Source organism: Bactrocera tryoni, chromosome 5 (genome assembly GCF_016617805.1).
Source record: "Bactrocera tryoni isolate S06 chromosome 5, CSIRO_BtryS06_freeze2, whole genome shotgun sequence".
NCBI classification, from domain to species: Eukaryota; Metazoa; Arthropoda; class Insecta; order Diptera; family Tephritidae; genus Bactrocera; species Bactrocera tryoni.
The window spans coordinates 29,684,730-29,698,426 of NC_052503.1; the positions used below are offsets into that span (position 1 = coordinate 29,684,730).

General features: G+C 33.0%; 3 protein-coding genes across 8 annotated transcripts in view; 1 reads left to right on the forward strand and 2 right to left on the reverse strand.

Moving 5' to 3' along the window:
- The window catches only part of LOC120778309 (acyl-CoA-binding protein-like), a 1,468-nt gene extending 1,036 nt beyond the window's left edge, over positions 1-432 (reverse strand). The window contains exon 1 of the mRNA XM_040110101.1: positions 412-432. Coding sequence (XP_039966035.1) covers positions 412-417 — 6 coding nt within the window. The 5' untranslated portion in view covers positions 418-432. The remainder of the gene's footprint in view (positions 1-411) is intronic.
- Positions 1-12,611, forward strand: part of LOC120778304 (FH1/FH2 domain-containing protein 3) — a 145,299-nt gene extending 132,688 nt beyond the window's left edge. For 3 of the 6 annotated variants that reach the window (XM_040110092.1, XM_040110096.1, XM_040110095.1), the window contains 9 exons: positions 2,102-2,510; positions 2,844-2,990; positions 6,575-6,790; positions 7,082-7,204; positions 7,290-7,445; positions 8,210-8,529; positions 8,595-8,834; positions 8,897-9,129; positions 12,036-12,611. In XM_040110092.1, the coding sequence (XP_039966026.1) occupies positions 2,102-2,510; positions 2,844-2,990; positions 6,575-6,790; positions 7,082-7,204; positions 7,290-7,445; positions 8,210-8,529; positions 8,595-8,834; positions 8,897-9,129; positions 12,036-12,109 (1,918 nt within the window). In that variant the 3' untranslated portion in view covers positions 12,110-12,611. Of the gene's footprint in view, positions 1-2,101; positions 2,511-2,843; positions 2,992-6,572; positions 6,791-7,081; positions 7,205-7,289; positions 7,446-8,209; positions 8,530-8,594; positions 8,835-8,896; positions 9,130-9,818; positions 9,914-12,035 lie in introns of all 6 variants that reach the window. The other 3 variants (XM_040110093.1, XM_040110097.1, XM_040110094.1) reach the window with 2 other exon arrangements.
- On the reverse strand, positions 9-472 carry LOC120778307 (acyl-CoA-binding protein homolog). Its single transcript, XM_040110099.1, has 2 exons — positions 412-472; positions 9-350 (listed from the first exon to the last, which is right to left on the reverse strand). The coding sequence occupies exons 1-2, from the start codon at positions 415-417 to the stop codon at positions 105-107; spliced, it is 252 nt and encodes an 83-aa protein (XP_039966033.1). The 5' UTR covers positions 418-472; the 3' UTR covers positions 9-104.
- Positions 12,612-13,697: the final 1,086 nt, after the last annotated feature.

Consider the following 13,697-nt stretch of genomic DNA (forward strand, 5'->3'; position numbering starts at 1 on the left):
CAGCACAGTATAAATATTCAGTTCAAATTTTTAGTTAATTTATTTTACATACTCCAATAAAAATTTATCCAGTTAACTTATTCGAATTCTCAAAACCATACAATTTAAGCGTATTTGGGAGCGTATTTCTCATAGGTGGCAATGTAGGCAGCCTTGGCGGCGTCCTGGGACAAGCCCTTGTGCTTGTTCCATGCTTCGAATTTCGCCTTGGCCTTCAGGTCAAGAGCGCCGGGAGCGGGAATGTTGACATCACCGACGGTGGCTTGCTTGAAGAGACCATAGAATTCCAAGAACTCAGCATCGGTTGGCTTCTTGGTGAAAGCTTTGGCTTTTTCGCAGGCAGTGTTGAACTGTAAAATGCGAAAATATTATATTTATTTAAATAAAACTGACATTTCAAAGACTACGCACATCCATGTTGCTGGAAAGTGTTTTTCTTGCGCTGCTACGTGGGAGAACGTTAAAGAAACTGTTGCATCAACTCGCTTACTGCAGGCCATTATATACCTGAAAGGCTGCATTACAACATTATTTTATTATTTTTATTTCTTTATTGCACTTTTTATCGATTTGCAATAATTTTTGTCAAAGTAACTTATGTGCTTTGGCAAAGTGTGTGATCGCCTGTAATCGCTCGTTCAAATAGAAAGTTTTATGATTTCTAATACTTGTACAAATTAGCTACATTATATAAGTATATATGCATACTATATAATATGGTTAGGTGATAAGCCTAACACAATGTTTCAATTCATTTACCTATTTCAAGCGTGTATTATACCATATGCAAGTATATGTACATATACACCCGTTACTGACCACCTTCAGGGTTGATAAGATTTCAATAATCTAACAGGTGTTGTATCGTTTTATAATCTTGTTAGATAACTAATATATTGAACTTATAATTAAACGATTATTATCGTAGTTTTTTAGAAGAAACACCGACAGTAGATTTTCAAATATATTTTTCAACACATTACGACTCCCTGCAAAGTCAGATATACTATAACTAATGTCCATATATTCTAATTGAAAGGTTAACCTAGAATACGAAGTCCATACTCTTCAATAGGAAATACATACTAAGTTCAACTAATTTTTTCAATTAGCGCTAAAACAACAGTCTGCAATTCTTTCTTTTTTTTTGGTGGAGGGGAAGTAGAAGACTCTGATAACATGAACCTGCTTCTGAAAATTGCTGGCCAATCCAAAACCAGGTGTTCTGGATTTTCATGTTCCATGTCGCAGAATCCGCAGTTAGCGCAAGAGGCTGTGTTTATATCAGACTAGTGCTTCCTGAGCCTTTAGGACCCTGCATAGAGCAGGGCAAGGAGCCGGAATTTGTTTCGGGGGAGGTTGATCATTTCCTTAAACCTGGCAAGCAGCTTCTTTATAGTGTTCTGGACCATGATCTTTGACAATGCCGCAGAGCAGGCTAGTTCGTCGGTCAGCTCATTGCCGACTACTCTTCGTACCCCGGCAACCGGTTGCATTCGAAGAACACACGCTCTGTACCGCTAAATGATCGGTATACAGAGAGATTGGATTTTATCTGTCTAGCAAATCCTCCTCTTTCGGGCTTGTAATAAATAATAAGAGCCATATACATATGTATTAGTAGCCTGATTGCTTTAGGTATGAGGATACTACATACAAATATAGTAAATGTTTGAAAACAAATCAGAGTGAGCTGAGAGTTTTGATATTGGAAGCAGATATTATATGTTGAAAGGGGTAACACTTATGATCTGAGCATTCAAATTTTATCATCAGGTGTTTCAATAATGACAATAGTGCCTACGCATCAGATATTATTTAGCTTAAATTTGTTTATTCGATGGTTTTCGGATGGAGTCAGTATTCTGTACTTATATCTTAAAAAGAGAAAAGCAGATTTTTTAAGTCCAATATCATAACTAGCATAGTAAAGTTTTTTTTTTGTAGAAAAGTTGTAACGTTTCACTCGACAGACAGTAAAAGCTTGGATGCATTCTGCTGCTTAAAAGTTTGTCATATACTTAGCTTCTAAAGTTTATATTCACTCAAAAACTCAAATTTGCTTAATAATAACATTTTCCTCACTTAATTTAATTTCCAGCTCATCCAGCTTGGATCAAGACGTCAAAAAGATTGAGCCAAAAAAATCCGAAAATGAGCTGCACTGGGAGGAGCTCGTACGCAATATGATACGCCCACTTAACCTATGTGATCTAGACTTTACCGATTTGAATTCGGAAGATGAGAAAGATGTGTTGGCGCCACGTGGTCTGGGCGCTGGTGTTCCGCCACCACCACCACCATTCGGCGGTGGTATACCGCCACCAATGATGCCACCAGCACATATTGTATGCCCACCCCCCATGAATAGCCTGGGCAGTATGGCGCCACCGCCGATGTTCAGCTATAGTGGCTACGGCAGTATGACGAATAGTGCCAATAGCTCCATGAATGGTTCGATGAATGGTGATATGAGCAACACGAACACCATTAGGAAGAATAAGAAGACGGTAAGTTGAAAAAAATATTTTTTTACGTTTTTAGAAACGATAAATTCAACGAAAAGTTTAGATTTCTATTGAAGAAAAGTTCCATTATTTTATGCGGTAGAAAATTTTATATTTAAAGTTTGGTCTAAATTGAACGCTATTGAGGCCCTGAGTATCTTCTAGGAGTTTTAGAAAAAAAGTTTATCTTTATGCTATCCAGACCTCAGACATAATTTAAGTATGTGTCTTCGCTAAAATCAGCCAACTTTTAGGCATTTGTTGCTTTTGCTACCAGAATATTTAATGGAAATCGTTGCCTACATTTAGGAGTTCATTTTTTTAATTTATACACAGGTTAAACTGTTCTGGAAGGAAGTGCGTGAGGACCTTATACCCGTTGTGGTTGGCAAAACCATCTGGGATGAGTTGCCACCCTCCAATGTGGACACGCAAAAGCTGGAGCATCTCTTCGAGTCCAGAGCCAAAGATCTAATGACTAAGGTGAGTGTGCGTTTTCGATAAAAATAACGGAACTTTCAATTTTGATTAACAACCTGTTTGGGTGAAAACTGTGAAATGTTGTTCTTGCAATAATTTCCATATAGTTTTTGTGGTGATTTCGGTGGTTGGTTTTACATATATTTTCTTAAGTATTGAACTCTTTTTTGAAACTTTTGTGTGAATAAACCAGTACAATGAAATTTCTGTTTCTGTTTACTTTTCTATGTTTTATTTGTTGCAATCAAATGATATGCAATTACAAATTGAAAACAATACAATGTTGCTACATGCCACCCAACAACTTGTGTCTACTCCACCACATGTCAACGGATTTGTAATGGAACGAACTATATACTATATATGTACCTACTATGTTGAAAACAATGTCTTGAAATGCTTGCAATGAATGCAACTAAATTAAATTACAAAAAAAAATATACATAAAATCAAAAATTATAAACCAAAATAAAATTATAATTAAAAAAAAAATTAAAAATAAAAAAATTATAGGAGGTGAGTGCAATGGTTTTTTTCTGATTTTGGTCCTTGTTTCTGCTAGTTTTGGTGTTGGTTTTTTATTATTGACTGCATTGCCTATCTCCACATTCTCCACAAGACACTACACTACTTCTTGTCGGCCTTCTACATATGTGTATGTTTGTATGTAATAGTTTTTGTTCTGCAAAGTTTTTTTTTGATTTTCACATATTACACTTGGTTTAGTGTCGCACATTCTCGGTCACTAAAACACCTAAATGTGTCTAATATTTTTATGATTTTCTGTTTTTTTCTGTTGTGTTAATCTGATTTCTTAAACTTAAGTAGTTTTTATTTTGTTGTTCTATATTCAGCCCATATACAATATGATATCCTCCATTAATGTATATATGAACCACCGGTTTCTCAATGTCTGAACAAGCCCATACGAATTGTTGTTGCTTTTATTATTAGCTAAATCTAAATCTGTGATTTACTGCTTATGATTGGGGTTCGCTTGTCCCGAAAGTACTGATTACCACCTATTTATAAGTGGTCCTAATCAGTCATTGAGGAAATAGTTCGAAAAAATATATCATACTATATATACATGTATGTATAAATCACGTGCTTGTTTTAGCTTATAGTTTGATTTAGCTTAGAAAACGCTAGATTTAGATTAGATAACGATAACGCAAGGTGATGAATTGAGATGCATTTTTAAATTTTTTTGAAGACTTTTTGTAGCAGAAAACTTTATTTTTATATACGATACATACATATACATATGTATGTATGTAGTACGATATATTTAATTTGTTTATACTCATAGACGTATTTTTAAAAAAATATTTTTTCATGCAATTTTTTAAAAGCAAATTATTTCTATATTTTGTTACTTTTTCGTAAAAACTTAAAATTTTGGGGGTATCTTTATACAATTTTTAATAATAAAAGTAGTAAAATTTTTGTATTAAGTTTCTTTTGTTTTACACCCGATCTCGCCAGTGTTAAGAAAGGGTCCTCCACTATTGCGCTCGATCATTAGAACACGAAAATTGGCAACATAGTGTCGAAAATTTGCAACTACCAAATAAGTGTTGGCATATTGTATGGAAAACTATAGACAGTACATGCAGAAAAATATGATAATGATCAGACCACACCTAAGCAAATTCTAAAAATGCTGTTTCGAGCAAAATGCGTTTAAAACTGGACTGATTAACTGATTGAACTGAGCGAAGACATTTAGAAAGCTGTAACTCAAAAGCTTTTGAGATATTGATTTAAAAATTTATGATAAAAATATTATTTTTTTATAATTAAAAAATTTTGTATACTAAATTTACTAAAAATAATATTTATCACTTTCATAAAAAAAATTAAATTAAATAAAAATGTAGTATGTTATTTTTAAAGATATACACTATCAAAAAAAATTATTTAAATTAATTTTATAAAATTTTAATAAAAAATATATTTATACTCTAAATCAGTATTTATTATTACTATAAAAAGAAAATCTTCAATTGAACTGTTAACTGGAACAAAACTAAAATAATTTTGATTTTAGAAAATCAATATTAATTTTGTATTAAAAAAGATGAAAAATATTTTATTCATGTTTAGTAAAAAATCTTCTTCAATCTGATTTAATTACTTTTAATATCGTCTTTAGGCGAGGTACAAGGTTTTTACAAAAAGTATCGCGATTGTTCTATTTTCGCCGGCTACGTGCATTCGATTTTCGATTGTGTTGTTGGGTTATATTGGTACGCAAATACCTTTTTTGTGCTAATAAAGCCTTTTTGAATGTTTAGTAACAGTTTTCTTCAATTGAAGGGGTGTCGTATATCATGAGCTTTTGTAAAAGGCCCTTACCAAAGATCGTAGCAAGGATTTGTAATGTACGACGCTACTTCAATGGATGAAACCTGTTACTAAGTCAATTAGGAATCTGAAGTGCAAAGCAACACATTTATGGTGTCACAGGCAACGTATAGTATTCCTTAGACCTAGCCTCTTGTGACTTATTTTGTTCCCAAAACTGAAGAGGTCCTTGAAAGGGCGACGCTACGCTACGTTTGAGAAGATAAACACTGAATCGAAGGAGGAGCTAAAGAGATCGCAAAATTTTTTTTTTTTAAATGCTGGTAGGATTAGAAAAAAAGCTGGCAGAGTTGCAGTATACCTGGCGGTGACTACTTTGAAACGGATATATATACATACACATATATTATGTATAGTATATGAATAAAAAAAAAAAATGTTAAGGAAATACAAAATTCGTGAAACCTTTTGAACAAACCTCGTATAGTACCCCACATAAATAAACAATATGTATTCAAGAGACTCCGGGCTCTCAAAATATTTCATGTTTTTAGGATTCCAATAGCTATGGAGGAAAACGACGGTAATTTATTATAATACAATAGGTTCCTACATAAAGCTTCTGAAACAGCCATAGAATCTTTACCTTCAAACTAGCATTGGAAAGAGCTTGACAAATATTTAAATCAATTGTAATATGTTATTGAACTCATTCAGTTTAATTTTCCTAACATTAAGCTAAGTTCTATTTTGCAGACGGGTAAGAGAAAAGGAGTGAGTTGTATTAAAATATTTTCGAGAAGTTTCTAAGCCCTAGAAAATATTCTTGTATCAGAAAATTGTATTTTAAAATATAAATTTTTAAAACATATCTCTACAAGGCATTTCAAATTAAATCAAAAAGTAGTCAGGGTCAAACCAAGGCAAACCAGGGCAAATGAGCTCATTAAAAAATCGTAGTATTATATCTAGAGGGCTTTACATACAACAATACCATCACTATCGCATATCTTCACAAATGCTTCAACATAATTCCAATATTTTCAAAACTTCGCTTTCAACACCACAACAACACATTATGGTTTGGTACACAGTGTTATCGTTTGTCAAGCACAACTGTCTACATAACCTATGATTATAAATAAATACAGTAAAATCTTGTGTTCACCAAACTCTCGTTCATTCTCTTATTTTATGTTTACACTCTCCATTTTAATTGCTGAGCACTTTTATCTTCTTTATAATATTTCTAACGGTTGTTACATGACATATTCCAGAAACAACAAGAACTGAATAAAAGCAAAGAGATTATCGTATTGGATCATAAACGTTCGAATGCAATCAACATTGCGATGACCAAATTGCCACCACCGCGCGCTATCAAAGCGGCGATATTGAAAATGGACGCGACGGTGGTGACGCGCGAGGGCATCGATAAGCTATTGAATATGTTGCCAACCGATGAGGAGCGCGGCAAAATACAAGAAGCGCAGGTATGGAAGCCAGGACATTGGAAAAAAGAGACAGAAAACTTTAAAAAAATATTTATAAAATACAGGGTATCTCATTTGGAATATTATTCTCATTTGTCATACATTATACAAATGAGATCATTAGTATTCAACAATATTTATTTATAAATATATATTCATAACATTACTTTTTAATAAAAATATTTTATAATTACAAAAAAAACACCCTATATATAACCGTTGCATTGATAAAATATTTTCTATTCTATTGAAAGCCTAATTCATCTAATATTTTCATTTATTTTCCTGTAGATGGCCAATCCCGAACTGCCTTTGGGTAGCGCCGAACAATTTCTACTCACATTGGCCTCCATTTCCGAGTTGGGGGCACGCTTAAAATTGTGGGCATTCCGCTTGGATTTCGATAATAGCGAAGTGAGTTAACAACCCACTATTCAATGAAAAAAATAATAAATACATAATAAATACTAATGACAATTTTTTCTCACTCTTTTTCTAGAAAGAAATTGCGGAGCCATTGATGGATCTGAAACAGGGTATCGAAATCCTACGCAATAATCGCACCTTCAAATGCATTCTGTCCACACTCCTATCTGTCGGAATATTTTTGAACGGTGCACCAGTTAAGGGTTTCCAGATCGAGTATTTGTCTAAGGTAAGTGCAAATTAACGGGGTACACATTGATCATGAAAACTTATAAATAGTGGTTTTGAAGGCTACAGTTTGAGCCTCCATAGAACTGAAATTATAAACAGCCCACAGTAGATATCAGGTTGTAAGTTGTACAGAATTTTATAAGTTGTTTTGGTAATTAAAAGCCTTCTGACGAGTATAAAAAATCTCTGTCTATCTCTCTCTGTTATTAATTCTCGGAAACTGCAAGGTAGTCGAAGTTTATTTCATTCCAATATATTCTACACCGTTTCGACGAACGGACCTTTAATCCGACTCTTTATAATCGCCACTAAGCACCAAGAACCTCAGAGAGAAATACCATAAGATCGAGGCTTCAAATAGGAAGGATAAAGATACACACCTTCAATAAGGAGAGAATTTGTCTTAAATTTCTGTTTTAAGATAGTTTTGATTCTATATGTATGGATTTATATAGAACTCACAAATATAGAATCAAGACTATGTTAAAACAGAAGTTTTAGAAAACTTTTAAGACCCTTAATCTTTAAGGACCTACCGTTTCGTGAACTCAAAACAAAAATTTCCGATTTTAAATAATGATAAACTTCATCTTAGTCTTCTGACTTCTACCTCTCGACGACGGAACTTCATAATTTTATTATTGTACTTTGAGCTTTCTGTGTATTTTTGTCTGCTAGACAAACGAAAATATCACTTATGAAATTAAAGGATATCCATTTTCATTAATCTCGTCAACTAGTACTAAATGCTTTATTACACAGGTACCTGAGGTCAAAGATACCGTACACAAACATTCGCTGCTACATCACTTGTGCCACATGGTAATGGAATCGTCGCCAGATACGACAGATCTGTACTCGGAAATCGGACCAATAACGCGCGCTTCTAAGGCGGACTTTTCCGATTTGGCACACAACCTAAGTCAATTAGAGACTGAATGCAAGGCGTCTTGGGACCGACTCAAGCTGATTGCCAAACACGATTGTCCACCACAGCTGAAGCAGAAGTTAGTCGACTTCCTAGCCGATTGCGCAGAGCGCATTATCATACTACAGATCGTGCATCGACGTGTGATCAACAGGTGGGTTGACTTTTCAAGAGAGAATTAGTGGTTGTAAAAAATAATAAAATTATTTTGTGTTATAGATACCGCAAGTTCCTGCTGTGGCTGGGTGCGCCACAACACACCATCTCCGAATCGAAGCCCAATGAATTCTGTCGCATTTTGTCGGAATTCGCGCTGGAATATCGCACGACACGCGAACGCGTACAACAACAGCTGGAGAAGAAGGCGAACCATCGCGAACGCAATAAGACGCGTGGCAAGCTCATTATCGATATGGCCAAATTCAAAACCAAAGAAGATCGCGCTGACGCCGAGTTGAAGTAGGGAATTTTTTTTTATAAATTTAGATATTCACTCAAATTTGGTTATTTTTCCAAAACAGGGAACTGCTTGGCTCTGCCAGCGCGGATACGCCCGACGCCAGTGGCACACTGACATGGCGTCGCCGACGTGCCGAACAGCTGCGCTCGCCCATCACACGACAGAGCGAGGAGAATTTCACCGATGGCGATGACGAGATACTGGAATCGTTGGTGAAGACTGCGACCAAAGCGCCGGGTACACGTACCACGCCGCGCGAACGGAAGCGCACACGCCATGCTGATCGCAAATCATGTAAGTTTGGAATTTATGCTCTCGTTCATATCTAGTTAGTATGTAATGTGGTGATAGAAGGTGTGGTGAATTTGGAAATTTGCGTGAATTCATTGATTAACACACAGTTCGTTTTTCACTAGCGTACAAATCGACTATGTAAACGCGCCTACACGACAATTAGCGAGTTACAAAAACACATGCAAACACATCAGCGCATTTACTTACAAACAGACACTCTATGTGTCTTAAAAATTTTAAAATTAAAATAGCAAAAATATTATTAATCACACCAAAAAAATTTAAAATGGTGTAAAAAAATTGAAAATTTTTGTAATGGCATTCATCACATAAAATTCACAGTTATCCTATTTTGTAAATATACAAAACTATTATAAATTAACCAAAAATATTTTCAGTACTTAATATTAATTAATTTAACCTACTTAAATAAGTTTATCTAAAACAAATGTGTATTATTTTATTTTATTAATTTCATATGATCCAACAAAAATAAAAATATATCTTCATACACTTAAAATTGGGTTAACATTGGAACTCGTTATGTACCTGTAACTCATCTTTTAATCTCTCATTACAAAATATAAATAATTTATGTAATTAAATAAATCATAACAAACCCAAAAATTACCAAAATCGTCAAAACCCAACTCGCTAAACACGTTCGTTTCGCGCTTTGTTGGCTGCAGTGAAGCGGTCGCGCACGCGCGAAGGATTCACAGTTGAACGCGCACCATCGCCATAGAAAGATCGCTGACATAGCACCGTTATAACGGCCAAATTGGTTAGTGTAATTGTTTTGTTGTTGGCAATAGCCAACGTTTAGTGAAGTTTTTGATTTTTGAAAGACATTTTAAATGCATTTTGAAAGTTTTTGAATGTTGCCAACTAAAAATCATAAAAAACTTGCATGAAACATTAAAACAATAATGAAAAATAATAATAAATAAAAACAAAAATAAAGACATAAATTGCTTGTTACTAACATTAATATTAAATTTATCGTAAAAAGACCGTTATAAGATTAAAGATTCAAAAAGCTATATACATACATAGGTTATACTATAATATATATTTTTGAAATAATATGACAGACAACACATTACTAATTTCTATAATAATGCACGACTTGACTAACCCAAAGATTTTAAAACAAGAAAGAACGTTAACTTCGTTTGCACTGAAGCTGTAATACCCTACATAAATAAAAAAGAACTTTCATATGAACGTAATTTGAGCGGCCAGTTTGTATGGCAACTATAAGCTATAGTGATCCGATTGCAACAACTTCTTCGGAGACTGCATCGTTGACTTGGTCAATATTCCATGTCAAGTTTCTTGAAGACTTTTCGTGCATGATTTCAGAGCGATAATTTAAAAACTGCAGTTTTAGGTCGGCATGGGTAGTTTTTGATGCCAACATAACCCAGAATATTATATAAAGTTGTCCGTATACCAACTACCAAGTCATTAAACCAACTGGTATAAATTACATAAGCCGACATAACCAAAAAGATAGACATTAAACCATTTGGTATAAATTGCTTAAGCTGAAATAATCAAAATATAACAGATTGTCAAGCGATTATACCATTTAGTATTAGTTGATAAACTAGCTGGTATAAAAGGCATACACTGGGGTTCAAAATATATATATTACCAACTGGTATAAATTACACAAGTTGCAAATTTTACAGATTACCTAGCGATTATGCCAACTGGTATAAATTGCATACGCTGACACAATCAAAGTTATCAGATTACCAAGTGATTACATAAGCTGAAATAATTAAAGTATTACACATTACCAAGCGATTATACAAATTGGTATAAGCTATATACGCCGATGAACTAACTGGTATAAATGGCATACCCTGACACAACCAGAAAGATATATATTACCAATCAAATATACCAACTGGTATAAATTTCTTAAGCTGACATAATTAAAATTATCAATTTACCAAGCGAGTATACCAATTTGTATACATTTCATAAGCTGGCATAATTAAAAATATACATATTGCGTATATTACCAAGCGCATATAACTAACTGGTATAAATTACAAAAACGGAAGTAATGAAAATATTACAGATTACCGATTAAACCAACTGGTATAAATTACACAAACTGCAATAATCAAAAAGATATAGGTTACCAAGCGATTACACTACCTTAAAAATATATCGATTTTCTCTCTAGTATTGAATTCATCTGGAAAATTTCTCTGTGGTTGCACCGAAAAGTTCTCAAAAAGATAGCATCATACGTTACGAAAAGTGTCGAATTGAAGACGGCTAATAATAACTTTAAGTTACAGTAGAGGCCCGCTAATCCGGACATGGCCTAATTCCACGGATTCCACTGTAATCCGGACAGGGTTAAAAAACTCAAAATTTCTATTATGTCCCTTGTAATCCGGACCGGCATTCTCTATCAGTATTCTCTAATCCGGATCACATGTTTATTATTCACTACATTCGCTTTTATGCTTTATTGGTTTAAGTTTTTTTTGTTTTTTTGGAACATGTGTATTATTTGTTATAATAAACAAACAGAAATTTATAAAAAATTTTTCATAATACATAGTTCTGATACATTTGTACATATGTCTTTGGTGATCCGGATTTCCTTACATTCCGGATAGGGACCGGTTTTAATTGATCCGGATTAGCGGGCCTCTACTGTACTAACATATTTCACCCTACACTTTATAAGTTATATTTTATCATAACCGTTTTACACAATACTGACTAAAAATTATATGAAAACGTTTTCGTGCCTTACTTTGTATAAATGTATTTAATAACTTCCATTTTTGCTTGATTAACATACGCATCTGCTCACATATTTGCACTCCACTCTTACTTGTGAACACATACTTATTTCACAACTCTCTTTACAGTGCGTCGAACGCTTAAGAACGGCCTAACGGAAGAGGAGAAACAACATGTTGCGGCCCTAATAAAAACCTATTAGCATTCTAAGTAGTAGTCAAATGTAGTAGACAACGTCCAGAGACTTTTTAGCGTTAGAGAGTCATAGAGAAAAGGCTAAACTATGAAACAGACTGAACAGCGTGTGAAAAGCAGATGATGAAAAAGATAAAGAAACAACAGAAAATGATTTTCTTATTGATTTTATTTTGGACGATCTCAAGCGTTACCAGTGAGTTATGAGCAAAGCAAAGACGCCGCTGAATTCGAAGAAAGGGAAACTAGTGCCTTGGATAGTGCGTGAAACGAATGATGAAACGAATGGGAGAGCTGAAAGCTTCTATCGATACATATACACATATACAATACAAATTTTAAGTGAAGCTTTGGGAAGCGAGCGCATTGCACTTTTGGTGTGGAGAGAGTGCGTTGAACTTTACAATGGGGTTGCTAATGAATTGGCAAATAAAAAATGTTGAAGAAGCAAGTGAAAAATAGTTAACTGCAGCGCTGTAAAATATATACCCCACACAATGTAAAATGTAGAAAACAGACAAGCGAATTCAGTTAAAAGGGAAAAGAAACAAAGTATAAATAATTATGCTAACGAATATGCGAAAAGTGTTATTGTATTATATTTTTTTTTTAATTTTATTTTTATCAAAATTATGATTTTCTTCAAAAAAATTTAAAATATTTTTTCTTAAAATAAAAATTTCCTATGATTTTTTTTTTTGAATTTAAAAAATATTATTTAATTTTTATTTCAAAACGAAGATAAATACTTATATGTTTATACTCTGTTTTAAAAACGAATTTTTGAAATCATAAATTTGTATAATTTTTTATAAAAAAATTGCATTGTAAAATTTTTATATTTTATTTTGTTTATTGTTAAATAAAGTATTCAAAATCTTGTTATAACGCTACAATCATATACATACAATTAAACTATAATATATTATTGGAAAAGTCTAACAAAAATTATTATTATTAAAAATTTTGCTGAATTAAAAAAAAAAAAAATTTAAAAAATTATCTTAAAATAGGTAACACAAAAAAACAAAAGCAAGAAATTATTATTACTATAATTATAAATATAATTGAAAAATGTGAATTGAAAACGTTTCAAAACCAAGTTTTAAAAAGTTTTAAAAAATATGTGCTTTTAATTTATTATTTTATATTTAGTATACTGCAACTGTAATCGATAACTTAGTTTAAAAGAAAAACCTTAATAAATATCGAAAAGAAATTGTTGAAATAAATACCAGTCTGTTTTTGTTATTATTAGATGTTTTGAAGTTACGTAACGTTCTGATTAATTATAATTTTTTTTAATGGTGGGGGTATATTACAATTATTGATCAAAAGCACCTTTTCATAAGTTGTGCGATCTCCTCAACTTATTTATCACCAATGAACCTCAAAACTAATCTAACCTAACCGAATGGGAAATAACGAAAGAACTACTTCGAAGAACTTGTTCGAGGAATTTTTAAAAGATTTTTGTTTGAAAATTTAGTAGGATAACTTGCATGACAAAATGTCTCATAAAGAATATAACTAGGTCTGCGATCTTTACTTTGCGATATCCTGTAAAATACTATAAAAAGTATGAAAAATAATAA